We start from the raw sequence: 27024 nt of genomic DNA on the forward strand, positions 1-27024 counted from the left end.
GCCACTAGATCCCGAAGCCGTGGCCGCGTACGCAGCTCGCCTCTCTTATCCGGTTTCGGGGATTAACACGTCAGCTCTTCCTCCTACGTCTATTTCTACACCCTTCGCTGATTTAAGAGGGGGGCTGAGTGCGAGGCTGACGTTTCTCTCTGCTCCACAAAGCGTGTGTTTAAGGCGTGTGTGTGACACGGAGAAGCTGCAGAAGCCAATGCTCCAGGTCGGCAAACAGCCGTACAAGGTTGAGTTCTGTAACACGCTGGCCACCATCCATGTGATACGGAAACATCCAGACCTTCCCTTTGGGATCCAGAAAGCCTTTTCTGCAGAATTTCAAGTGCTGTGTTTTCCCAACACGCTGGAAGAGCAGCGAGAGCGATCTCAGCCGGGCTGGCGCGCCTGCCGCGGCCCAAGTCAGGTCTGCTGTTTTTCTAATTAAAAAACCACACGTAACAAACACAACCGCAAGCACATAAACTAGGTTTTATTCGTTCCACTGAAAACCTGAAGTTGCCTGTGGGTGCCCGTCCCACCCGCCCTCGGACCCCGGCAGGACCCCCGCGGGCGGGCGGCCGCCCCCTCCTCGCCCTCCGCGGATTCGACTCCCAGACTAAGTACACCCCTGCTCTGGCCGCCCGCAACTCAGTTCTGTGAAGGAGAATCAGGAGGAACAAACATCCATTCGCGGTCTGTCTGTCAGAGACTTTTCCCTGAGAGCGCGCAGCGGCGCCTCATTCGAAAGCCCTTCATGCGCAGACGGGGGCCGAGGCCTCCCTCAGAACATCTCAGCTTGTTCACCTCCCTCATGCCACGTGCGGGGTTCTCTTCCAAAGCGAACCTTTACGTGCTCCACGACCACCAGGTCAGTCCTGTTCGCCACCAGGGCTGCGCTGGGGGTTCTGTGTCCGGCGGGCCCGACGCCCTGAACGATGCCAGGTGGCCCCACCCGGGGCGGGAGGGGCCTCGGCAGGAACGTAAGCGGAGGCGCCTTCCTCTTGCCAAGCCTCTGTGCCTCAGGAAGTTAGCAGACGTCTTCCCTGCGCTCCTGGCCCTGGCAGCCACTTTCCACAGAGACGCCCCCAAGAAAAAATCCAATTTTCTCAGAAATTAAAATAAATTTCCCCACGAAGCCCAGAGGTTCTGCTTGAGGGGACAAAGGTGAGTGTGTGGTTGTGACTGTGCCTTGATGGCAGGTCTCTGACTGCGTCCCAAGGAAGGGAATCAAGGCGCCTTCGTAAGAGGGCAGGGAGCTTCCTCCCGAGCCCAAGGTGCTGCTGCCCCAGCGCCAAGCGGGGCCCCGCCCCCCGCCCCCCCGGCCACCCACCGCCCGTCCCCACTGCGCCCACACCTCCCCCCGCCCCCCCGCACGGCTCATGGTCTCCAGAGCCGCAGGGGTTGGGGCGGGGGGCACACTCAGCCGTGGCCGGGCCTCCCGGAGCGTCACGGGCCCCCGGGGCACCTGACCTGGGGACTCCCTTCCCGGTTCCACCTTCTGCCTGACTTATCTCACCAGCACCCGGTGCTCTGATTAGAGCTGACGCTACGGCGGAGTGGATTCTGCCATATTGCAACAGAAACCCCAAGTAGTATAAAAACAGCGGCATCTGAAAAGGATCAAGGAGGCAGGAGAGCGGTCGGGGCCGGGCACCCGCGGCGCCCCAGCGGAAGCAGCGGCCTGGCCAGGGGAGGCCGGGGAGGCGCGCTCAGAGCCCCGCATAGCCTCAGGTTCTATCAAAAAAGGGCATATAAATAAATATCCTCTGACCCTGAAAGGAAAACGAAGTAGAAAAACAATGTTCTCTTTATAAAAAAAAGCTGACTGTTTCCTGGAGTATCTAAATGAAGTTTATAAAATCCTCATGAGCTCCTGCAAATATAGAAATGTTTAAAAATCAGACGGCGGCTCTGCCCTGCCTCCTCGGCGGTCGGGACTCGCTGCTGGGATCAGACGCAGGGGACACGTCCCGTTTCTCAAGTGCGCGTGCACGCACGGGGCCCGGCTGCCGAGAGTGGACTGGGGCTGGGGGGAGGGGGGGCAGGCGGGAGAGGCGGATGGAAACTGAAACCCAGGATGCTGGAGGGGGGAGGGGAACACAAAGTGACGCCCGGGGCCGGCCTCGAGCACCTGCCGGAGGGAGAGCCCGGACACGCCCCCAGGAGCCCCCGTGTGCAGACCAGGCCTCTCCCTCCAGTGCTCTGCGCAGGGCCACGCGCTGGCCCCGCCAGGACCTCGGGCCTGAGGGTGGGGACAGCACGTGTGGGAGGGCGAAACCGGACGCTGTTGCCGCAGCAGCCGGGCGGCGGCGGTAGGGAGAACCTTCCGTCCTAGTCCAGTTTCTTACACAAAGGGTCGGGCCCGATGCCCGAGTTTTCGGGGCTGAAGTCAGTGCAGAAGCCGTTGGCGGTCAGGGCTGGGGGCGTCTGTGTGCCGCTCTGGAAGCGCGTCTGGTCGGGGTACAGGTATTCCTCTGCAAAGTCGGGGTACGTTTCCGCAAACCTCTCGAAGTCGGCTGGAAAGACAAAGGCACCTTGGTTATGGGCCCACGGGGCGAAGGCCTGGAGTCTGGGGTCTTCCCGGGTGTCCCCCCACCCCCAGGGGCGGCAGGCCGTCTCTGCGGGCGTCGGAGGCCCGCACGCCGCTTTGGTTTTCCTCTGCTGCACAGCAGCCGCCGCGAGAACCAGGGCACCTGCCGGGCCTTTCGGCTCTTCCCGCTTCGGGGAAACTGAAGGATCGGGTTGGGTGCTTTCTGGGTGCTGGGCATGGGAGGGGCCTCCGCCCAAGCGCTGGTTTAGACACAAGGAGAGGCATCCTCTGGTGGCCTGACAGCTCACCAGGCAGGCGCGTGGGTGGATGCGGCTGTGCTCTGGGGAGGCCAGGTGCACGGAGGGCCACCCCGCTGTCACGCAGCCTTTGCCCCTGTGTGTCTCCTGGTGGCCACGGGCCTGGTGTTGGGGTGGAGAGCGCCCCCCAAGGGCTTGGTGATGCTCAGAGGCCCAGGCGCAGGGCACGGCGGGCTCCAGGTGGCTGTAGGAGATGCGCCCGTGTTCCCTTGGGAAGCGGGACCAGTGTCCCCCAGGAATGGCTGCCGTTGGTCAGGGCTCACTGTGAGCGGCCGTACCTCGCTCCCTGGGAGGCCTGCCCCCCCTTGATGCCGACACACACACACACACCCCCTAAACCAACACTTGTGCCTGACATTTGGATGCAATTTAAAAGCACATCCAAACACGATGTGAACAGTGACCTTTCCTGAGCAAACATCTCTTATTTCAGGGAGATTACACGTTCATCTTCAAATGTGCATGCCGGCTGGTGTGCTGGGCAGGGCCGCCTTCTGGGGGTGCTGCTGCCCACCCCTCCCTGCCTCAGCCCCAGACAGGTCTCAGGCCTGGTCCCCAAGGACCCCGGCCGCCCTGCTTTCTGTGGTGACAGTTTCCAAAGCCATCAACCCACCCCCCAGGAGACGCCCCCAGGATCAGCCCCGCTGGGCTGGCACAGATTCCCTCCGCCACCGGGGAGCCTGACCCTGCCGACCGTGGCCCGGGGACGGGACGCGTCTACGTGGGGGTTCTGGCCTCGGAACTTGCTTCCACTGATCACCTGCAGAAACAAGACTGGGAGCCCCCAGCCCCCTCCCCCTGCCCAGTCTTGGGAAGGGCCTTCCCTTGAATGTCCTCATTCGGGACAATACAGTGTTTCCCCCTCATGCACGGGGGCGTCCTCCCTGCTCCAGCCACTCACCAAACGTGATCTTCCCCGTCTCCTCTTGGTCGATGGCGCGGAAAAGCTCGGCCACGCTCAGCTCGGCCACCCCCAAGGCAGTCCTGAGGATGCAGGACAGGGCGCCCTGGTCGATGCTGCCGTCCCGGGACCCGTACATCTGTGAGGCAGAGGCTGCGTCACCCCACGGCCCACTCTGTCCATCGCCCCCCAGCCCCAGGAGTCCGGGGAGCCCGCTTTCCCTCCGCACGGCCTTCCCAGCTCTCCGGTGGCGCTGAGCCCATGGGTCAGAGCAGCAGGACTCAGCTCCTCGATGGGGCCCCCGGGGCAGGGTGCAGTCAGCAGCTCTAAATTCCTGTCTTAAGTCTTATTCACTAAGAAAGGGTGCTGCACACATTGTGGTGAGGAGATCGGTCCACTCACAGACGTCCACCTGGGTGAACACCCTGCAGCCATGAGATGCAGTCACCCCTAAAACCTCTGGGTGAGGGGCCAGGCCACCCCCATGGGGTCCCCCGTTCAGGACCCAGATAACTGACTGCTTCAGTGACCCCTTTTCTCCCTTCCCACCCCTTAATTCCCCCACTTACGCTTTAAATTCACCGATATCACCTATAAAGAGTGAACCTGCCACACCCTTGCCCCCCCATAAAGGCGGAGCCCCAGGCCCATACTTCCCGCACCACCCTGCTGTGACCTCGCTGTGCCGTGCACCCTCCAGGACCTGTGAGTAACCAACCAGGTTTACAAGGTCCCCTGGAGGTTGCTGAGGGCGTCCTTCAGTCACAACAGGAACCGCAGGGGCTGGTGCAGCCACAGCACGGCTGTCAGTGGGCTGAGATCAGCACACAAGCCCCTTATGTCCTGCTGCCCCAACTTCTGAACTTCCTCCTCCTCCTGCCCAGGTCTGCGGGCAGCGCCCTGCCACTTCCAAGCTTGATTGGGGCTGCAGGAGATGGGTGGGCTGGCCCCCACGTGCCCTGCTCCCTGTCTGTGGGCTTCCCGCCCCTGCTCCGTGGCTCCAACCTCCGCCTGCCTCCCATGGGTGCTGAGACCTGGGGACCCCCGATCAAGCTGCTCCTCTGACCCTGAACTGTCTGGAGCATTCACGCTGCCCTCCCACTGGGGCAGAGCCCTGAGCCCTGCCAGGTACACGTGGGCTCTCAGGGCCTTTTGCTCAATGACACAAACTGGCCACCACCGCTCGGCCTTCAGGAGGCACGGACCCGCCGACCACGCCCTTTCCAGTGGCTTCTGCGTAGCTGCCCGTGTTGGCAGTGGACACCTCCTTCCCGCTCCCTGCCTGTGTCTGTGTCACTAGACCCTCCCTCGCACCCCTGGCCTCAGGTCGCACCGTCTGTGGAGCTGGCAGCCCCGGGCCCTCTTCAGCCGCATTTCTCTCCTGTTTTTAGACTTGCTGAATACTGCACCTGGAGACTGAGCCCTCTGGGACCTTCCAGAGCCCCCGGTCAAACCCTTCCACTCAGCCTCCCCCGCCAGGCCTGCAGCCCAGCCCGGGCGCCTCCCCGACCCGTGTTGACTGGCAGAGGGCCCGCCAGGCGCCCGCCCTGGAGTCTGACGCTGTAACATTCAGAGGAAGAGGACTTCTATTTCTCCATCCAGAAAGTGATTCTGAAGTCTGTCTGGGCCACGTCAGGAGGGACTGGGCTGCTGACGGGGAGGCAGACACTCAGGACCCACCACAAGCGGACGCCGCATTTGTACGGGGCAGTGGCGGCGCGGGCACTGACAACACCGGCAGTACTAGTCCCACGAGCAGGAGTGACAGGAGGCAGAAACAAAGGCCCAGAAGTCTGCGAGCTCCTCGGGGATGCCCCGGGGCAGGTGCACATCTCAGGAGCTAAGCACCCCGCACATGTGGCGTGTCCTCACCGCCAGCCCAGGAGGGGCTTTAACTGTGAAACGAGGAAGCCTCGGGCGTACGTCCTCTGCAGGGCGACACCCACGTCACCTCCCTCCCCCCACCAGGTCCCGGGGGCGTCCCGCCCTGATGTGCCCAGGGACTCGGGTGTCCAGGGCTGCAGGCAGGGACAGAAAGAGGCTCCTCACTGTGACAGGGAGGCCAGGAGCCCCTGAGACCTAAACCTCACGCCGGGCAGGGCATCCACACAGGCAGAACATGCTGCGTTGCGAGGGGCGCCCAGGTGCTTCCCCAGCTCAGCGGGGGGCAGGCGGTCACTGCAAGGGCAGCGTGTGCTGGTGACCTCGGCGTGAGGCCCGCAGGGAAGGTTGTTGAGAGGACACGCTGGCCGCACTCTCCGCCCCGTCGGGTGGGGCCGTCCTCCCCTGCAGCCCCTTCCGCCTGCCCTCAGGTGGGAGCTGGGCAGTGCCTCCTGAGAAAGGTCAGGCCCACAGTCGGTTGTTTACTGAGAAACAAGCCGCCAGCCACTGTCGTTGAAGCAGATTCCACTGGTGACAACAGAAACACCGCCCGTGGGGCCACCAGATGGGGTGTGGCGTAGGCAAGCCCCCACGGGGTGATGAACCACTGGCAGCCTTGGGAGATCCCTGCCCAGCCGGAGGAAGGGGCCAGGCTTCCTCGGGCAGGGCACTACCAAGGATTGATCCACCCGGCTAGTTCCCCTGGCATGACCCACAGAAGCCACCCTGCAGTGTGGGGGGTTCTCCTGGTGTGCCAGGGAGAGGGCCTGCCGGGTCAGGAGTGAGAGATGGGGGTTCTCCACGCAGTGAGTGACAGTCGCTTCCTGACTTACACATCAGGTTCTCATGAGTCAGGCTAATGTGAGTTGTACTTGGGAGACACATCCACAGTGAGACCCTGGCAGACTCGTGTCCCCTAGTGGACAAAGGCTGCCCAGCTCCATCTTAAGTCGCTGACCTGGCGAGCCCAGCCTTCAGGGCAGCCAGGTGAATCTGCAGGTGGGCTGGGACCCCGTCACGGGCCTTCCGGCTCCCAGACTCTCTGTGCCCGTGGTGAAAGGCCTGGCTCGGCTCCGCTGGGGCAGGCAGCACCTTAGCTTCCTTATCCCTGCTTTCCTCCATCAATGGCTAATGGGGAGGCTATGTTGGAAGAGCTGATGGATGCGGGGCTGCGCACGGTGGTGTGTGGTACCCACCAGTCCCGCTCAGACGCCCTGGACTCAGGAAGACCCTCCTCCAAGCCCTCCTTCCAAGCATGGACCACCGATTCCAGGAAGAGATTGCCTAGAGGTTCGCGGGCACTTTTACAAACAACAGTCCGTAGACACTTCCGTGAAAACAGCAGTGGGGCAAATAACCCATGTGCCAGTGTCACAGGGACTACAGACGCACCACAAGCCCGTCCCTGCACATGCAACTCACGTCAGCGCCGCACTTGCCTGGAACGCCAGCCGGACGGTGTCCAGGGTCTGGGACGGCCGGCACACGACGGACAAGGCGACCACGTACTCCCGCAGGTCTATCTCGCCGCCTCCGCCCTGCGGAGAGACGCCATCAGGCGCCAGCCCCGCCGCCCGCGCGGGCGCGGGCAGCTGGGCTCAGCGCTGTCGCTGGTTGTTAGCTAAGAGGTTAGGGCCACTCTGACTTGGGGGCATTTGCCAACAAATGAGTGAAAAGAATGTTTTGGAAGAATGTTCACAACTGTTTCTCCAAGGTGGCTGAGGCTTCCTGCACAGTCTGCAAACTCTCGGGGGGTCTCCTGTGCCCAGCGGCCACCCCATCCTCCTCAGTTCTACCAAAGGCCACTGTGGCTGCTCCTTGTGGTCACACGGCACACTCAGTGTTGTCACTCTGAACACACAACACTGTCACTCGGGACATGCTATGTTGTTAACGTGGGACAGTCACGGCCGGAGGAGCCCACCACACCCCCTGCCGCGGGTCGGCTCCTGCAGGGCCCAGCACGCATGTCTGTGCGGTGTCGCGTGTGCGGGAGTCGTGGTCCTGACAGGCTGGCCCCGTGTCTGCCCGCTCCTCCCCGGGCCCTGAGGGCCGAGGGGCTGTGAACGCTGCCTCCTTGCTCAGCCAGAGTGTGTCTCCCTGCCGACGTGCGGGTGCAGGGGGGCCTGAGTGCTGCACCAGGGAGAAGCCCACGCACCAGACAGGAGGCTGAGGGGACCCCTGGCCATTCAGGAGAGGAGGCCGCTGTTCAGAAATTCTGCAGACTGGCCACACAGGGTCAGCAGAGGCCTCTGGGGCAGGGGCCGCGGGCCAGGCCAGCGTGGCTGTGCGATGTCACAGGCCTTTAGCCACCATCTTCAAAAAACCCAAACTACAGGCATGTTTATCAGCAAATGTTGATTTAAAAGCCAAAACTCTATGTGCATTTAAAAGCATGGAGGAAACACCCCAAAGACAGGGTGGCTGGGGAGCGGTGGGGGGTCCATCCCCCTCTGCTTCTGGGGTCGCCTGCAGCATGCGCCCGTCCCGGGGCACACAGCTGCCCCCAGCCCAGGGCCCCACCTCGTCAAACAGGGAGAACAGGTCCTCCAGTGCCTCCGACACAGGGACCCCCAGCTGCGCGGCGAACTCGGGGAGCGTCACCCTCCCGCCCGGCTTCGCCCCAGCACGTTCCGCGTGTCTGTCCAGAGCTCGGTCAAGTTTTTCTGGTTTTAGCCTAAACAGAAAACAAGGGAAAGATTTAAAGAATGCTAAATGAGGGAGATGTGCCGCTATGTTTGAAGAGCCAAAAGATACTAAAATTAGAGACTGACAGCAGCCAGCCTTCAAGACGACGGCTGGCCTGGGCACAGCGTGTCCAGCGTGTCCGGTGTGTCTGGCGTGAGCATCTGCACACACGCTGACACTCAGGTGTGTGGGCCCCACCCTCTGGCAGGTCCGTCTGTGAACCCGGACGGTCCTGGCGGGGCGGGGGTTCAGGCATCCAAAAAGAGACAGCGGTGCCGACCATTAGGGGTTCAAGACGCTTACTTCTGCGTCGAATGAAGTTGGTCTTTGAAAAAAGAAAAACCCCAAACCTCAGAATAAGCACCACTAAGTACCTCCCCATCGCCTGCTGCCTGTGCCTCCAGCTGGGTCCCCAAGTGCCCGGCGGGGGCCCTGTGGGGGCCTGACGAAGCTTCCGGGCTGGCAAGAAGCCTCTCAGTGGCACTTTCAGGCTGTCCCCTATGCTGAACAATCTTGCTTTTTTGTCACAAGTGCCCGCAGCCCCGCACCTGGCACCGCCTTCCAGGGCCCACCATTCCCCCTGAAGCCCTCAGGAGGAAGGATAACCGGGAACTCACCCCAGGCCCCTCACCAGCCTGGCAAACTCTAGAAGGCAGGTGTCCTCGGGCAGGCGGAGCTGGCCTTCCGCTAGGGCCAGCTGGCAGTCTTCAAACGTGTAGTCAGTTACGGACACGCCCAGGGCCCTGCAAGAGAGGAGGGTGCCCCCGTTAGCTGCCCTGCACGCAGCTGCCCCCACTGTCCCCTCGGCCCTCGGGGCAGCAGAGCCAGGAGGACCTCCCGGGGATGGAAGGGGTCACACACCCAGGCCCCGATTCCCGCGACCCTCCACGCGGTCTCTCCGGACTCAGCTTTGATGGCAGAATTCCCTGTGGCCGTGACGTCTGCCAACCTAAGTGTCCCCCCCCTTGCTCCGGGACCCTCTCGGCATCCACGAGCAGTTTGTTCACGAGAATGGGTGCATTTTAAAAAGGAAGCGCCTCCTCCTGTGGGACCTGAGTTATTTATCTGCATCATGAACAACACTTTTGCTGAGGTTTCCTTGTGTTAATTTTGTAGCCTCCATAAAACTTAATTTAGTTAAACATTAAAAGAAAAATTGATAATACCGGTCGTGTCTAGAGTAGAAGTGAAGTCATGAAAAGAACCAGTTTCCCAAGAATGGGAACCACCCGGCGGCTGAGACGCGGAGGGGCAGCCGAGACGTGGGCGGCCTTGCACAGTGCAGCCCCTGGGTTTAAAGGGCTGGGGGGGGGGGCTGTGAGGGGGCGGCTATCAACGCTTGACCTTGAGAAAGAACTAGAGGACCTGGCATCAGGAGGGAGGCTGCATTTAAAAGCAAGACTAACGTCCACAAATGCATGAAGACACCGGGTGAGCAGTCTTCGGGTCTCGCGCTCCAGGCTCGAGCGCCCCCTGCCGCCCCTGCCCCTGCCAGCCTGGCAGGCGGATTCCGGACGCTCTGACCAAGCGAGTGCCGAGGGCCAGGAATGGAGGGAGGGCGCACTGTGGAGCACCTTCCTGCGGGTAAACCCACAAGGGCTGGACGGGAGGAACGTGCCGAGACACCAGCAAAGACCTCGCTTCCAAACCCCCTCCAGGTCAGAGGGTGCAGGCAGCTCCCCCCCAGCCAGGGGGCGTCTTGTCCTCCCTGAGCCGTCACACCCTCGAGTGACAAACAGGGGTGGCCACATGTCCTCGGGGAGCAGTGCCCCCCCACCAGAGTGGGGCCCTTCCATCTGTCCCCTCCTAGAAGGGACATCTGGGCCAGTCTGAGCAGAACCTGGAAGGAGGAGACAGGACAGGACAGCGGAGCTGCAGGTAGGGTGATGTGGTTCCAGGACCCAGACCCTCAGCCCAGCCTCCTCCCTTAGCCTGTGGCATGAGCATACCCACCCCCCCGCCACCAGCAGGAGTTTTAACAGGAGTCACTGGGTGGCCAGGGCTCTGGACACCACAGTGTGTGGAAGGGCGATGCTGAGCGTCCATATGCAGCACCGAACAAAAGGCCTCACAGCTGACCCCAAACTTCAGTTCCTCGGACCTGGGGTGCCCCAGCCTCGTGGCTAGTGCGGTGCCACATGGTTTCCGCCCACTGGCCTGCGTCTGGTGCTATAAGCGTGACGCCGCCCACAGGGGTGCTTAATTCAGCTCAACACATCTTTGCCGCAGGAGGGGCCACTGCTGTCAGGGCGGGCACTGCCCTGAAGTCAGAGGGAGTCAGAGCTCAGCCGTTCTGCAGACCTTGTCAGAGTCCCTGACAAGCGGCTTTTCCCTGAGATTAGACAGCACATCCACGACGGGAAACTCGCCAAGCACCCCCAGCCCAAGGACTGGCTGGGCCGTCCCACATTCTGGCGGTGCAGCCGGCCCTCGGCACCTGAGGGACCCACACCCCCGCCCCCACCAGTTTACACACGGGACGTGGCATCTGGGGGTCCTGGAGCCGCCGGCAGGTCCCGGGGGACAGGGATGCCAGCAGCTCCTTGTCGCCGCGGCAGCGCCGCATACGGCCTGGTAACGAGGAAGCAGAGACTTCGAAGGCTTCCTTCCGTGGCTGCTAAGACGCCCCTGGAGCACTTAGGCCTGGTCGAGTGGGGACAGAAGGCAGAGCCTCACAGGGAGCTCTCTGAGTATCCCACAGGAGAGGGATGACGCCGGGGCCCGCCCAGATGTGGGCCCTTCTCAGGCACATTTTTGGGTGGGGCTGAGGGCCAGGGACGCGGCAGCCCACCCCCATGTTTCCAGAGTCCTGCTGCGCTGTGAGGCAGGGTGCACCTGGCGGGCCATCTGCCCTTCTCCACTGAACACGATGCATCTCCATTAACAGAGTATGGGGCGTCGTAAGAGTTTCTTTAGAATACATATTTTAAAATATTTAATAGTTAATTTATTTGAGCATAAACTAAAAAAAAAATTACATCTAACTTGTCGGGCCTGTGATTCTGTGATATGGTTTCCTTATCAAGAGGCTCATCGGGAGTGACCCCGAGCACCCTGTCTCCCCAGGGGCAAGTGCATCCTGAGTTCTGGCTGCTCTGCATCCCTGTGTGTGGTTCAGGGAAGGGCGATGGACTCCCCAGGGGCGGGAGCCCAAGGAGGGGGCAGGTTCCCCTGGACACCTGGTGCCTAACACTCTGCGGGGCGCGTGGGCAGACTGAGTTCCTTGCTGAGTTTGATTCACGTGTGTTGAGGTGAATGCGTGATTTTGCTCAGCGCAGGCCCACGGGATGTGCTGAAAAGGGGATGGTGCGTATGAGGAGGTGGGGCTTCCTTTAGAACCTGTCACACCAGGGCAGTGGCAGCACCCCAACCCCCTGTAGCTGCGTGCTCCCCACGGGGAACACGGTCTAAGTGCCCCTCCCAGCACCACGGTGGCCAAACGCAGAGGCAGCCCCCGCCTGGGAGACGAGAGGAGGAGAAAGGGCAGACGTGGAGGGACGGAGGCGGTCGGGGGTGTGGGCCAAGGCTGCCGCAATCTGAAACAAGCCAGGAGCTGTGTGAACAGACACTGAGGATGTTGCAACCGCATGCGTGCTGTCGTGGAAGTGATGGGAGGCATGTTACGAGATCAGGTGCACACAGCTCGGATCAGATGCCACACCCAGCTGGGCAGGATGGAATCAGAGCCTTAATGGCATTACACAGACAGACAGCAGAGTCCAGGGTGCTCCACCCCAGACCCTCCAGTCTGCGCAGGCCGGTGCTCTGACCGTGGCCCTGCTGCCCAAGATTGGGGATGCACACGGACGCAGCCCCTAGGGAGACCAATGACCAACGGGGATGGGTGCAATTTGTAGGATTCAGTGGCAATTAACCACCTTCCAAATGTTGGACAAACAGAAATGTCCTTCAACAAAAGCAGGAGACAAAGTGTGCAGCCAAGCACACTCTGGCCTTTACTCGGCCCAGGCTGGTCCGAACACATCTTCCCGATGCTGCTGGTTGTTTTTACAGCAATGAGATGACAGTGGAGGAGGAAAGCTGCGGGCGGCTGGGCATGAACACTGAGTAATGAACACTTAGGGAGGCCAAGGGCATCGGGGCATCCCGTGGACACCGCCAGCCAGCCGCGGGGGCTGGCCGTGTACTCACTCTGCCATCACGCGCCGCACGTTGCTGGCATACAGAGCGGGGTCCTTCCTCTCCTCCTCCGAGGGGCTGTACACGGGCAGGAACTGAGCATACAGAGGAGCGGCATTACCTGCATGAGCACCATGAGCACCGCCCCACCGTCGCCCCGCAAGTGACGATCACGAGGCCGACAAGTTACGATCTGTCGGCACCTGCCCCTAGAATCACCTTCAAAGCTGCCACTTCCCCTGACACAGAAGCCAGCGCAGCGTATCATAACTTTGCACACAGGCTTAGTCTTTGGATGCTGAAGAATCACACACGTGCTTCCGTTTCTAAGGGTCTCAGTTTTATGTTGTGGATAACAGCAAATTATTTCTAAATAAATGACTGTTCATAGCTTGTTGACATCTACCGCATTTGGAGAGCACAATGAGTCGCCTTGGGAGCATGTGCTGCATAACTGACGCGTATGCAGTGTGTTACACGAGTGAGTCCTACACTCCGTGCAGAAAAGGCAAAGGCCACCACCAAGCCCCTTTCCTTTAACGCAGACATTCACGAGCGCAGACCTTCCCGACCTCCCACCCGTTCTCGTCGTGTAGTTACGGCCTTCCATGCACGGCTACATTTTTAGAACTATGTCAACTGCATCTGATAAGAGTGACACAGGAAAGAATTCAGAGGGATTTACAAAGCCATACAGTTTCTTTTCAACCCTTAAAATTAGACACCAGGTCTGACACAGAGCGTCTTCCTCCCCGCCGCTGCCTCCCAGCCGCCAGCCAACAAGTCACATAAGAACACCCCACGTGGTGGGCCTGCCGCCCTTGGACTCGGGCCACGGCCCTTTTGGCTCAGTCTTTTATAACTAAGTGGCTTATGTTCTACTGAAATGAAAAGCCTGGCTGAGAGCTGGGCCTGTTGATGACGTGAGTGTTAGTCTGGGGTACTTACTGGAAGGCAGCAATCAAACGCTTTAAGTTGTGTAAAACTCATCTTTCACTGTCAGGTGTAGGAGGAGCAAGTTAGTTCCCCTTTTAAGAAACTAAACGATTCCTTATCTACTCAGCGAAATTCACAGGCCGTGTGAATGGGACCACACTCATCTGAGCAGGGAGCAGGGAGCAGGGGTGTCGTGACTTTGGAGATGGGCTGAAAACCGGGAGGCAGGCTACCTGGTCTGATCGAGTGTTAAACAGAGGATGGAGGAATGATAAATTCAGCAGTATGATTTCAGCAGTGCTACGATCGGGGGGAGGTACAGGCCAAAAGAATCCTTAGCTGCATGTGTGTCAATTTCACATGCCCTTAAGCTATGCTAACCATGATAAAAGAATGAAGGTTTAGCTTCCTGTTGATTTAAAAATCCTATCTGGATGGATAAAAAGTCACGCAAGAGACATGAAGTGATTGATGCAAAACCACTGGGAAGCACCTCTAAGGAGCCATGAGAAATGGAAAGGGTTCAAAGCAAGAGAGAGGACACAACATGGTGCCTGGGCAGAGACCAACACAGCACTGTGTACCATTACATCCACGGGAACACCTGTGACACTGCATCTGCACAGACACCAGCATAACACTGTGCAACATTGTATCTACAGAGATGAATAGAACATTGTAACTATACAAATGACATTGTATCCACAGGTGTGTTCCAGAGTAACCTTGTGTAACACTGTATCTTTACAAACCTCAATTTCCACTTGATTGTGAAACTGACACAGCGTGAGCCACAGGATTTTCAACCTTAAAAACAAACAGATTTACACCACTGGTTAAAAGATTCTCAGTTCCTTGTAGTCAAATTACTCTCAGCTTGGGAGCAGAATCTGCAGACCCCATTCCCCTGCAGAGGGCACTACTGAGCAGGCAATGCTCCTTCAGAGGGGGAGGCTGAGCCTTCCTCAGCCTAAATCTGAACCTCAAAACACGGTAATGAGCTGAGCTGAGCAGCAAAGCCACTTCTGTTAAACAGCCTGACTGATCTTATTAAATACACTTGCACCTGCTTGAGTGAGCCCTGCAAGCCCCCCGCTTGGCCCCCAGCTCAGGAACCCTCATCCACCTGACACTCGTCCTTCCCTGGCTGTCCTCCCCCCAGCTGACCCCCTCCCTCCCTGGCTGTCCACTCTCCCTGGCTGTCCTCCTCCCTCCCTGGCTGTCCTCCTCCCTCCCTGGCTGTCCCCCTCCCTCCCTGGCTGTCCACCCTCCCTGGCTGTCCACTCTCCCTGGCTGTCCTCCTCCCTCCCTGGCTGTCCCCCTCCCTCCCTGGCTGTCCACTCTCCCTGGCTGTCCTCCTCCCTCCCTGGCTGTCCCCATCCCTCCCTGGCTGTCCGCCCCTCCCTGGCTGTCCCCTCCTCCCTGGCTGTTCCCCCTCCCTCCCTGGCTGTCCACCCTCCCTGGCTGTCCACTCTCCCTGGCTGTCCTCCTCTCTCCCTGGCTGTCCCCCTCCCTCCCTGGCTGTCCGCCCCTCCCTGGCTGTCCCCCCTCCCTCCCTGGCTGTCCCCCCTCCCTGGCTGTCCCCCCTCCCTCCCTGGCTGTCCCCCCTCCCTGGCTGTCCCCCTCCCTCCCTGGCTGTCCGCCCCTCCCTGGCTGCCCCCCCCTCCCTGGCTGTTCCCCCTCCCTCCCTGGCTGTCCACCCTCCCTGGCTGTCCACTCTCCCTGGCTGTCCTCCTCTCTCCCTGGCTGTCCCCCTCCCTCCCTGGCTGTCCGCCCCTCCCTGGCTGTCCCCCCTCCCTCCCTGGCTGTCCCCCCTCCCTGGCTGTTCCCCCTCCCTCCCTGGCTGTCCCCTGTCCCTCCCTGGCTGTCCCCCCTCCCTGGCTGTCCACCCTCCCTGGCTGTCCACTCTCCCTGGCTGTCCCCCTCCCTCCCTGGCTGTCCGCCCCTCCCTGGCTGTCCCCCCTCCCTCCCTGGCTGTCCGCCCCTCCCTGGCTGTCCCCCCCTCCCTGGCTGTCCCCCTCCCTCCCTGGCTGTCCGCCCCTCCCTGGCTGTCCCCCCTCCCTGGCTGTCCACTCTCCCTGGCTGTCCCCCTCCCTCCCTGGCTGTCCGCCCCTCCCTGGCTGTCCCCCCTCCCTCCCTGGCTGTCCCCCCTCCCTGGCTGTCCCCTTCCCTGGCTGTCCCCACCAGCTGCCTCCCCTCCCTGGCTGTCCCCAGGCAGCCCCAGTGCAGACCACACAGGCCCTACAATGTACTTGTCACTTCCAGCCCCAAGCCCAGGCCACCAGGACGCGAAGGGCCTCCTCCCTAGGCCTTCTCCCAGTCCCCACTCTCTCCTCATCACCCTCCCTCCACCTCCTGCCTCCGTGGCAGCACCACTGCCTCTTGAACGTCAGCTCCCACGCTGGCACCTGGACCCCTGTGTGCCTCTTGCAGCCACGCAAGAGGTGGGTCCTGGGTTCCCCTGTCTTCTCTGGGGTCGAAACGTGATGGTGATCACTGAGCTGACAGACAGGCGGGAAGAGACGTGCTCAGTTACCTTCCCGCCAGGGCTGAAGACAATTAAGTTAAGTCCCGGAATCCAGGAGTGTGAGAAAGGCCAGCCTCGTGCTGCAACAGCTGAATTAGCCTCAGGGGCTGAACCGAGCTGCGGTCCAGCAGCAGCGGGCCACGTGCTCCGCGTCCACGCTTGCTGCAGCGATCAGCACGGCAGTCACTCGAGCGGGCCTGCGCTTTCCCGCAGGATGGGACAAACAAGACAGCACGGGGTCTGACTTACGCTCCGGGTCCTTGCCACGTCCACGTGATGGTGTCCTGGGGGCAAGAAAGGTGCGGATGAATCTGGACTGGGAACCCCGCATGTGCTGCATCCCTCCTCCTCCTGTGGGCAAGCCCGCCTCGCCCCGCCCTCCACTCAGCCCACCTCGGACCCCAGAGATGCTGGTCTCCCTCATCGCTCACGTCCACTCTGGGGCAGGACAGAAGGCGCGTCTCACCGCCCCCGGGTCCCCCCAGACACGCTCACCTCTCTTCCCACAGCTGCACGGTCACCAGTTCCAGCGTCCACCTAAGACCCAGTCCCGCCCCTCTTCCCACTGTCGCCCTCCTCCCGGTACGTGTGGCACCTGCAGGCTACGGCACGGGCGCCCGCTTTGTGTGCCTGACTCTCAGACATGCTCTGCAGGCCTTGCCCTGCCTGTCACCACCCCCCCAGCTTCACGATGCTGTTGGCAGCCTCCTTCCAACTCCACACCCACCTGTGCCCCCAAAGGTCCCCCTGCCCAGACTCTCGGTCAGAGACACTGGCAGGTCAGCCCCGGGCTCAGGAGGGAGCGGAACAGAGCACTGCTGGGCCACATCTCCCCCACCCCGTGTGTGTCCAGGGCCCCGTGGGGGCATTTCCGCAGCTCTCTATCTTCAGCCTCAGCCCTGTACCAGCCACCCAGGTGAGGACGGGGGTGACACATGTTCTAATTCTCCCCTGACACCGGTCACATCACCAGCCTGGGCTTCCTTCTCCTGTAGGCCTGACACCACCTGGACCCCTCCCATGGCCCCTGGCAACCCCACTGCCATGGGGCCTCCCGCGGTCCCCGGCCAGCTCCCCCCGCCCACTGTGCAGGTCTGGGCTCGAACCCCAAGCAGCGAAAGAACATACGACACAGACTGTGAGCACAAGGCAGACATCCTGCTTGGGCACAACCGAGCCGAACGCTCCAGAAGACCCAGTGCCGTGCTTCAAATAAGTCAAAACTTAAAGGGGGAAATCTAGAATTCCACACACTGATGGCAGAGTCTCCTTCTCAGAAACTGGCTAACGAACGCCTCTTCAGAGTCACAAGAACAGTCACATCTGCTGGTTCTGACTGGCCTCCGTTTCCTGGCCGCTCTCCTGGGCCTGTCCACACCCACAGGAACAGGATCAGTGCGCAAACCTTGGACCCGACAGGCTTGGCTGGGAAACGGGTGGCCCGAAAGCCCCTCGTGAGCACAGATGTCACAGGAATCCTGCCATGTCTGCACCGGCAACTCCAGAGCCCCCGGGCCATGCCCCGCGTTTCTCTGGCACCGTCAGAAAGACACAGTGGACAGAGGAGGCTCATGAACGAATCCACCTTTCATCCTCTGCTGAGTGACATTCGGTGGACCTGCACCCAGGAGGGCCGGGGCACGAGCCCTGGACCCCTCAGCTCAGAGGGCCCCACGTCCACTGAGGTACCTGCTGGAGGGGGTCACAGATGCACAGGGGAGGCTCGTCCCGGCCCCCCGGCCCATGAGACCGGCAGGACCTCTGAGTCCCAACGGCTGCCCCAGGCCTCCGGCCTTCAGGACGTAAAGATTCTCAATTTCAAAACATCCTGGCATGTGAGCTGGGCAGTGAGAGCGGCTGAGGGCACGGGAGTCTCACACCAGCACGTCCGGATCGAGACCAGCCACCACTCCCTGACCCACAAGAGTGGGACTTTGTGAGCGAGTGCCGGGGGAGGTTCCGGAACACCGGGGTTGACGGAAACGCGGTGCGCTGGGACGCCGCGCAGTTCTCATCCCCCGGGAATTTGCACGGACCCTTGTGCCCAGGAAAGCACACTTACCAGTCTGTTTGGGTACCGCAGAACCACGGGCTGGACGGGGACGCCCGGGATGAATGCGCCTGCGGGGGAAGGGACACCATCTTACTTCTGGGCGGCAGGTCCTCCGCCCACCTTCGCGCGCGGGTCTCAGAACAGAACAGGCCTCTCCGCCAGGCCCTCCCAGTCGGTGGCCGGCGGTGCCCACGCGCCGTGCCTGCGTGGACACTCAGAAAGCCGGGGCGGCGGCACACAGGCACGGGGGCGCCTCCAGGCCGAGGCGTGCTGGCAGAGTGAGGGGCTCAGGGAGAACAGGAAATAAGAAAACTACGTACCAGGTTTGAAGGTAATCAGGCAGGTCCTGTTGGTACAAGTGCCTTCTGGAAAAATCATTATCTTGAAATGGAATAAAAAGACCAGCGTTAGGGGCGGGTTCAGAGCTCACAGGGGCCGATGCTCACAGCGCCTCTCTGACCGTCCGACCACACTCGGCTGAACAGGGCGGCGTGCCTGTGGAAGCGCTCACTGATCTCTCTGACGACTGGCTTTACTACCATCGGGAAGCAGCCCAGCTCGTGCCCCCGTAGACGGCGGGGCTGGCAAACGGGCGGCGGTCCTGCCCACCGTGCGGCTGCTGCGAGGACTGGACACAGCTGCCCGGGGCAGGCACCCCACAAGCCCAAAGAGGGCAGGCGGGGAGCCCTGGCCGAGGATGGGGCCTCGGGCCGGGGCGCTGGGCCAGCAGCGCCAACGCCCACAGAACCAGCGGCTACGGCCGCCGTCCTCTCTGGGACTTCAGTTACTCTCTTGTGCTGACTTCCAGCGACGTAACTTAAGCGGAACCCTCCCCCGCGTGCTGGAAGGTCCAGCCGTGAGGCCGCATGCACTCCTGGCCCTGGAGGAAAGACTGCCTCGCCCACAGAGCCAGCGTGGGCCCTACCAGGCCCGCCCGAGAGTCAGGCAGGTGAGCTGAGTGGAGGGCGTTCGACCCGCACTCGGAGGGGCAGCCAGAGCACCTGGAAGCCGCGGCCCATCCACGGGTGTGGGCGCCCCCAGCCAGGCCGTCGATGTCCTCTGAGCAGCCAGAACCCCACAGTTCTGTGGGATTTCCAGCTTCTCAGCGTCGGCTCAGCGGAAGACAAACAAGAACAAACCAGCTCGTGTCAAATGCGACCACGGGGAGTGTGAGCAGAGGCCCCGCCTCGCAGCCCAGCTCAGCCTCCCCGACGTCCCAGGGAGGCAGACGCGCCAGGCGAGCCCAGCGAGGGGTTCAGCAGTGCGTGGACACACCCTGCAGATTCACTGACTATTCGGACACGAGACTGTGCAGGGAGGCAGGGTGGTCAGCTCTTTCCAACTCAGAATGGACAAAAAGATTCATTTTTAATAAAGGTGATTTGGGAACTCGAGATGCCTGAGAACTGCTTTTCACTAGTTCTTTTGTTGTTAAAACTCCAGAACCCAAGCACCTCCTTGGATTTGCCACCTTGAAGGTAAAACGGAGCAAAACAAACCCCGCCTCCGGGAGGGCAGGCCTGCCCTCACACACCTCCTTTCTCCTCCAATCTCTAAGTTCCCGTTTTTAAGAATAAATCTGCTCAAAACGCGAGCAGGGCTGCGCACCTGTGGCCACTTCCCACCGGACTGTGCCCGCCTCTTGATCTCTTCCACTGTCTTCCTGCGGGAATCCTGGTCTGATCGGGACACGAACACGGGCCGGATGTACTTTATCAGAGCTGCAAGAGAGGATGGGGCACTCGGGTGGGGCCAGCGGCCAACGGGGGCCGCCCACGGAGACCAGGGAGACATGAGGCTGCAGGTGCCCGACCACGAGGGAGTCGGGGAACCACCGAAGTCCCCTGGACTCAGACGACGCCAGGGAGCCTGACAACCCTCGGGGCCAGGAGTGACAGCTCCACAGATGACGCATCAGGAGAAAGAGACAGACGAGGCTGACCCTCCAGGGAGCAGAGAGCCTTCGGTCACCTGTGTCACCGGGGAAGGCGAGAAAGGCCCAGAACCAGAAGGGCCTGGGGCGTGTGGCTTGGACCCCGCCAGCCCCACTGTGGGTTGAGCTGTGTCCCTCAGAAAGACAGGCTGACGTCCTAGCCCAGGTGCCAGCTTCTGCAGATGTGGTCAAGTTAAGAGAAGGCTGTCCTGGACAGGGCTGGGCCTTCACCAGTGGCTGGTAACCCCAGAAGAAGGGAGAAGAGACGGACACCGAGGGAGAGCCCATGTGACAACGAAGGCAAAGACGAGAGATGCAGCCACAACCGGGGACGCCCGGAACAGCTAGGGGCCAGCAAAGGCTGGGGGGGGGGGGCCCGGGACGGATTCTCCCTGGGAACTGACCTGCCCACACCTCGATTTTGGGCTCCTGGCCCCAGGGCGGTGAGACAGTGTACATTTCTTTCTATGTTAAGCTGCCTGGGCTGCAGCATCTGTCACGGCGGCCCCGGGACACTCACACAGGCCCTGTCCTAAGCGGGCGTGGCAGCCCAGGACCCCCTCGGCGAGGCTGGGGCGCCACCATTGAAGGTGGGAAGGCACTTCCGGGAAGTGAAGACTCTGACCCGAGGTGAGCGGGCCCCGCCCACCTGCCCCGCACCCGGCCCCGCCTCGCGGCGCCCAGGGCGGGCCTCGAGCTTCTTTCTGAGCACTTTTGCCACTGGTAAGGAGCAGTACTTCATGACTGATTTCTTGGAGGTCTTCCAAAAAGCAAAGAGAACACATTTTTTAAAAGAATAAAATTCCATGAAGCTGGCGCCACGGGACTCACAAAATCGAAGGCACATGGACCTGAGTGACGTTTTTTTCTTACGTCTTGAAATATTTCGCTTGTTCGCCGAATTGGAACTGCTTCACCTTTCCTTGCCAACTATTCCTGACGCCGCTCAAAACGATGTGAGAAGGAAAGGGGGCTCGGGGGGAATAGCCCAGAGGGACAAGGGGACGGAGAAATAAGTGGCCGGCCGACCATCTCTCAGGCTTCTCACTGTCTGGCCCCGAGCACGGCGTCGCCTCCTGGAGGGCGGGGGGGAGGGGCCTGCAGACGTGGCCGGGGTGGGCTTTACTGGCCAGACCTGGAAGTCTCCCTTTTCTGTCTACATGGCAAAGACGGGAACACTGACGAAGAGGCTTTTTAAGCCTCTTGGATGAACTGGAAGCTGAAGGCAGAGAAGCAGAAGGGCTCTCTGGGCTCAGGCCGATGGGGAGCCCAGACTGTGCGTCTCGGGTGGCACCACACCGGTCCCCACCCTGGAGGACCGTGCGCTCTGAGGACAGAAAGCAAACGCAGCCTCTGTCCCGCGAGCCCCGAGCCACGTTTGCAGCAAGAGCTCGAACCCCCGTTTTACTAAAAGGAAGTGTGGCGGGCACTGCCATCAGGACCTGAGCACCAAACTCCAAGAGTTTGTAAATGCAGCGGGCTCTACAGAGAGAAACCGGATGACGGAAAAATGGAAGAAGTCACCGGCCTGATCACTCAACTGGCCTTTATAAATCTAACTGTGAATGCATTTTGAATATTTTCAACAATCACCTCTTCACCAAAGCTGTGAGTTTTCAAAAGGTCCAAAAGTGTCATGCTTTATGGACAAGAGGGACGGCAATCACGATGGCTGGGCCACTGGGGGGCGCTCTGCACTCGGCTCAGGGTCAAGTCAGGGGTCAGGACAGCAGCGAGGCTCCCGGAGCCCTGCCTGCCTCCTGCCCAGACAGCCCCGCCCCTGAATCCACCCCGTCGTGCTCAGCGTGACACACTGGTCACCCGACTTGGCTCAGACTAACAGGAAGAGGGGCTGGTGGGCGAGGACGTGGGCAGCACAGGCCGGGCCAGGCAGGGGGCCGGGGGAGACGGAGCCCCGGGGAGAAGAAGCGGCAACGGGTGGGCCGACCCACGAAGGGCAGCCGGAGCAGTGCTTTCTCGGCCAGAGCGCGGGGCGCGGGGCTTGGGAAGGCGTCTTCCCTGAAGAGAGAGGGGCACATGGACGGCCGCAGTGCGGTGGACCCGGGGCGCCCAGAACCCGCGACGCGACCTCAGCTGGAAGAAAGGCTCTTTGCGGATGGACTTAGTGAGGGTCCGGAGAGGGTGTCACCCTGAATAATCCCACGTGTCTCTTTCACGGACACACACGGAGGAGAAGCCACGTGATGGTGAAGAGATGGAGAGGAGGCGGCCCCGAGCCCAAGACGCCTGGGGCCCCGGGAGCCTCTGACAGGAGCGCAGTCCTGGCGCCCCCAGGTGGCAGCTACAACTAACAAACTGGGACAGTTACTGAGCTGAGCCCGGCCTCTGGAACTTCTGTGTGATAAGGTAACGCGCTCTTATCAGAATCTGAAGAAGCATTTCAGCACATTACAGCCGAGGGCACTTGTGTGCTAGTAAGAAAGACCACAACGGTATTACAGAAGTCACAACAGAGAACAGGGATGCAAGGCCAGGCGCCGACTTCACGTGGGCGGATGTGACCTGTGTGGGTGCGTGCTGTCCTGTGCTGTGACCTGCACCGGCCAGAAGTGGGGGTTCCCTCCCAGCAGGATGGGGGCTCGCGCTCTGGGGCGGGGCTTACCCACTCCCAGTGGGGGAGGAGCTCCCTCCCTCCCAGTGGGGGGCGGGGGGCTCACTCACTCCCAGGGGGGAGCAGGGGGCTCACTCACTCCCAGCAGGGGGGGCGGGGGGCTCACTCACTCCCAGTGGAGGGGGGGCTCACTCACTCCCGGGGGGGCAGGGGGGCTCACTCACTCCCAGTGGGGGGGGGCAGGGGGGCTCACTCACTCCCAGTGAGGGGGTTGGGGGCTCACTCACTCCCAGCGGGGGTGGGCGGGGGGCTCACTCACTTCCCCATATCGGGATGTCTCTGCTCTCTGCCTTCATCACGATGGAGGACATTGTCATGGTGACGGGGATGGCATCGAAGTAGGAGGAGTGTGGTGCCAGGGTGAGGATGGCGGCCTCGGAGGGCAGTGCCTGCTGCCCCTTCACGGCCACGCGGTGGAAGCCGCCGGCGAACCACATGGTGCGCATGATGGCCCTGAGCAGAACGTCCACGACCCTGCAACAGAAGCGCCACGTCACAGCCAGGCTGGCAGCGGACGCACCCTGATCCCCACAGCCCGGCAGGGGCCACGCCGACCCGAGGAGAACTGGGCCAGGGCCCACCCATCCGGCGCGTGGTCCAGGCCAGCCGGACCCGCCGCCGCAGTCACCAAAGCGTCCCGAGCAGGGAAGGAGAGGAGCTGCGCGCTCTTCCCTCTGGCTGTTTAAACATGTCTGGGACGACTCTCTCAGTCAGTCAAGGAAACCAAAGCTGGCTCTGCCACGTGGCACCCACCGCAGCTTGGACACGGCAGGGACCCTGAGGCAAAGAGTGGGGCCCACGGCCAGATCAGAGAGACGAGACTGTCAAGGGACTGATCAGCATTCTAAGCGTCTAAGTTTTCAATGGAAAATCATCATTAACACCTAAAACATGTTATCGGGACGTGGAGGGGCAGTCGGCCGGGGTCAGGAGCAGAGACCTGTGGGCGAAACTCCCCAACCTCAGTTCCCACGGGCGGCCTGACGTCCCCGGATGCAGGCGCGATGCTGTTTCCTGCCACGTGGCCCTGCGTGTGCAGCCATCTCGAGCCCCCTGTGGTTGGGGCCCATCCACAACAGGCCCAGAGCAGCCCGCTCTTGCCCAGGGTGATGCAGGCAATGGCAGAAAAGCCACCAACACGACGGAGAGCAGCCTGTGGGGGCCAAGAGGAGGGCGGCAGGGCTGGCCTCCACCACCTGGCCTTCCTGCGTCATTCTGGCAGAAGTGAGAGCGCGCACCCTGTCCCCAGTGAGCGCCCACAACCAGCCCTGCCCAGCTGAGGTTTGTCACCCTCTAGTGAGGGAAGGAAGAATTTTTAAAAATTAGTGAATTATGGACACTGAGTTAAAAAGAGACATTGTCCGTGAAAAGGTGAAACAGGAAGGAGAGAGAGGTGAGGAGGGTCAGAACAGAGAGGAGGCGGCTCAGGATGTAGCGGTGGGGCAGGGCTGAGGCTGCGCACGCTAGGTGGGGCTCATGCCACAGGGAGGACAGCCGTGCAAAGGCCCTGAGGCAGGGGCACCCTCAGTGGGGGACAGAGTGGGGAGGAGGACAGTGGGAGGGGCAGCACGTCTTGGGGGCCTGGTGGGTGCTGAAAGGCACTGGGGACGCGGATGTGGGCGCCCCTGCAGGGCTGAGCATGGAGGGGAGCTGTGCCCCGAAGCAGGTGTGCAGGAAGCAGGAGGGCAGGTGGCAGGCTGTTCCGGGAACTCAGGTGAGTGACAATGGGGGGCAGGCTGAGTGGAGGGGTCAAGGGCCTTCTGAGGGCAGTACAGGTGGGAGGCGTGAGGTGGGGGGTCCCAGTGAGGAGGGTGGAGGAGTGGCTGTAGCTACAACAGGTGGGGACATGGGAGCCAGCTGTCCAGTTCAGATGCGTTGAGCTGAGGTCACCCACAGACAGACAAGCTTGGCGTTTGGCGGGAGGAGAGCTGTTGGCTCATGGATGGTGGTCAGTGTCCCAGACCTGGATGAGCTCACCAGGAGAGCACAGGATACACGAAGTAGGGGCCGGGGGGAGGGAGAAGCAGTGATGGGGAGAGGTCCAGGTGGGGGGAGCCCCCGACACCTCGCCTGGGGCATGACTGTGGAGGCCTGGGCCCCCGACCAGGCGGGTGTGTGAGCCATGCAGCCCGGGCCCGGCCCACCTGGGACTTTAAGACACAGCAGAGAACACAGACCTGCACGTTTCAAATGGTTTTGCTCCGAAAGGGCGCTCACAGATGGGGCAGGAGCTGGCACTGGGAGGGGTGTGGGCTGGCCTGTGTGCTGGTGGGACCCCCAACCACCGACATCGGAGAGGGGCCTGAGCCTGTCCTGGAGCAGCGAGGAGCCCAGTGCTCAGTGCCGGGACAGGCCGGCCATTAGCAGGGGTGGTCCTGGCTGCAGGCAGGAGGTGATGCTGCGCTGCGGGGCTTCCCAGGGGCAGTTCCAAGCTGAGACACCGGGGAGTGGGGGGTGGGGAGGGCATCCCAGGAGAGCAGAGGAAAGCAAAAAGCAAGTCCAAGTTCGGGCTGCAGCCTCCTGTGTCCACACGGCATCCCAGAGCGCTAAGGAGACAGACTCAGATCTGGGGGTGGGAGCCCCACACAGCCACTCGGGCAAGCGTCCCCCCAGGTTCCTATGTTGAAGCCCTAAGCCCCCACCCCCCGCCGTGTGACTGGATTTGGTAAAAAGGTCCAGTGAGGTCCTGGGGAGGGGCTCTGGTCCAACAGGACTGCTGCCCTTATAAAAGAGAGAGAGGATGAATAAGAAGGTGGGTCTGCAGCCGGGAGGAGGTGTCACCAGGAGCCGGGTCTGCCGGCACCTTGATCTCTGACTTCTAGCCTCTAAAACCCTGAGAAATGAATCCCTGCGGTTTGAGCCCTCCACCTGCGGGACGTGGACGTCACACCGTCCTCCCAGACCGCGAGCTGGCCGAGGGCAGTGCCCACGGGAGCAGCCTGCCTGGCTCAGGGGTCAGCCTGCTGGCCGGGTTTTGTAAGAAGATGCTGCGGTTTTTACAACACTTTGTGTTTTGAAACATACAGCAAGTGTCTTTTATGAAATTGTGTCATTCCTCCTCTCACTGAAAACCTAAGATATATTTTTGGAAAGTCTGAATGACACTCTAACATTCAGCAAAAAGTCTCCCCACTGCAGCATCGATCTACTCAAAACCACAGCGCTGTGCACAGTGCGAAATAAGGCGCCCCCCAGCTGCCTGCACGGTGTGTGTGCACGGTGCCTCCTAGTGCATGTGTCCCACTCCCCGGACCCTGTTATTTCAAGCCAGTCTCCTCCCAGCCCCCCAGGGCTCAAGCCCAGCCGCTGCTGTCTCCATGTCTCCTCTGAGGAGCTCAGTGCCTGGTGTCTGTTCTCATCTCCCCGGAGACCCGGCCCAGCCCAGGGCCGCGCACTGAGCTCTCGATAAACACTGCTGCGTGGACACCCCAAGGGCTGCGCCAGGCGGGGGGGACTCAGCGTGCGCGACGTATGCAGCTGGGGTCCACACCAGGACACGTGCACACACATGTGCATACACACATGCTTACATGCACACGTACACAGGCACACAGACACAAATACGTGCACACATACATACACACAGACATGCACATACACTCGAATGCATATATGCACACACACATACTCAAACCCATGTGCACAGACACATGCACCTGTGCACACACAGAAAGATGCAGTCAGCCTCCACGGACCCGAACAGCCAGAGTTCCCAAGAAACTTAAAAAGCCCCGCATCTCCCTGCGCAGGGCCCGCCAGGTGTGCACGTCACACACACGTCATGCGTGCATGTCACACACACACACATGGGCACAACACACACATGCTCACGGGCATGTCAAGCACACACCATGTGTGCACACCACACACGGGCACATCACACATGTCATGCGTGCACATCACACGTGCACGCGGGCATGTCACATGTGTACACCACACACTCACACACATGCACCTCACATACACACGCACACAGGCACCTGTGAAGTGGGCTGCAGCAACCCAACAGCTTGGCCGCTTAATTGCCCGATGAGACCGAGCACATTATTATCACAGACAGGAAAAGCCACGGGAGCCAGCAGGCGACGTGGAAATTGCCCTTCTCATCTGTTTTGAAAAGACAGACCCTGCGGTGTGAGGACCCCCCTCTGCGGGGGCACAGGAGGGCAGGAGCCCAGCCCAAGAGCAGAGCAGAGGGAACGGGGAGTCAGGTCACCTGTGAGTTGTCACAACCACAAAGTCTCGGCTTTCAAGCCATGGGTTCTCAACCCAGTGAAACTGAAATTCTGATTCTTATTTGGTCTAGATTTATTTTGTTTGATTATATATTTGATACGAAAATCATATTTTAGTTAAAACATACAAGAAACACCTCGAGGTAAAGCATGATTTCCAAAGAGCTTAGGAACCCAGCCCCCTCCCTCCCCGTCCCTCTCTCTCTCACTCACTGATGCATTCATGCTTTTGGGAGAGAGCTTCCTGCCCCCAGGCCAGG

At 61.0% G+C, this 27024-nt stretch overlaps 1 protein-coding gene across 1 annotated transcript in view; it reads right to left on the bottom strand.

Moving 5' to 3' along the window:
• Window positions 1-463: 463 nt before the first annotated feature.
• LPCAT1 (lysophosphatidylcholine acyltransferase 1) overlaps window positions 464-27024 on the bottom strand; it is a 44148-nt gene continuing 17587 nt past the window's right edge. The window contains exons 3-14 of the mRNA XM_031442741.2: window positions 22789-23003; window positions 19573-19685; window positions 18285-18345; window positions 17974-18032; window positions 16161-16195; window positions 14137-14191; window positions 12461-12543; window positions 8926-9051; window positions 8144-8297; window positions 7060-7158; window positions 3740-3878; window positions 464-2507 (exon numbers count right to left, since the gene is read on the bottom strand). Coding sequence (XP_031298601.1) covers window positions 2323-2507; window positions 3740-3878; window positions 7060-7158; window positions 8144-8297; window positions 8926-9051; window positions 12461-12543; window positions 14137-14191; window positions 16161-16195; window positions 17974-18032; window positions 18285-18345; window positions 19573-19685; window positions 22789-23003 — 1324 coding nt within the window. The 3' untranslated portion in view covers window positions 464-2322. The remainder of the gene's footprint in view (window positions 2508-3739; window positions 3879-7059; window positions 7159-8143; window positions 8298-8925; window positions 9052-12460; window positions 12544-14136; window positions 14192-16160; window positions 16196-17973; window positions 18033-18284; window positions 18346-19572; window positions 19686-22788; window positions 23004-27024) is intronic.

Source organism: Camelus dromedarius, chromosome 3 (genome assembly GCF_036321535.1).
Source record: "Camelus dromedarius isolate mCamDro1 chromosome 3, mCamDro1.pat, whole genome shotgun sequence".
NCBI classification, from domain to species: Eukaryota; Metazoa; Chordata; class Mammalia; order Artiodactyla; family Camelidae; genus Camelus; species Camelus dromedarius.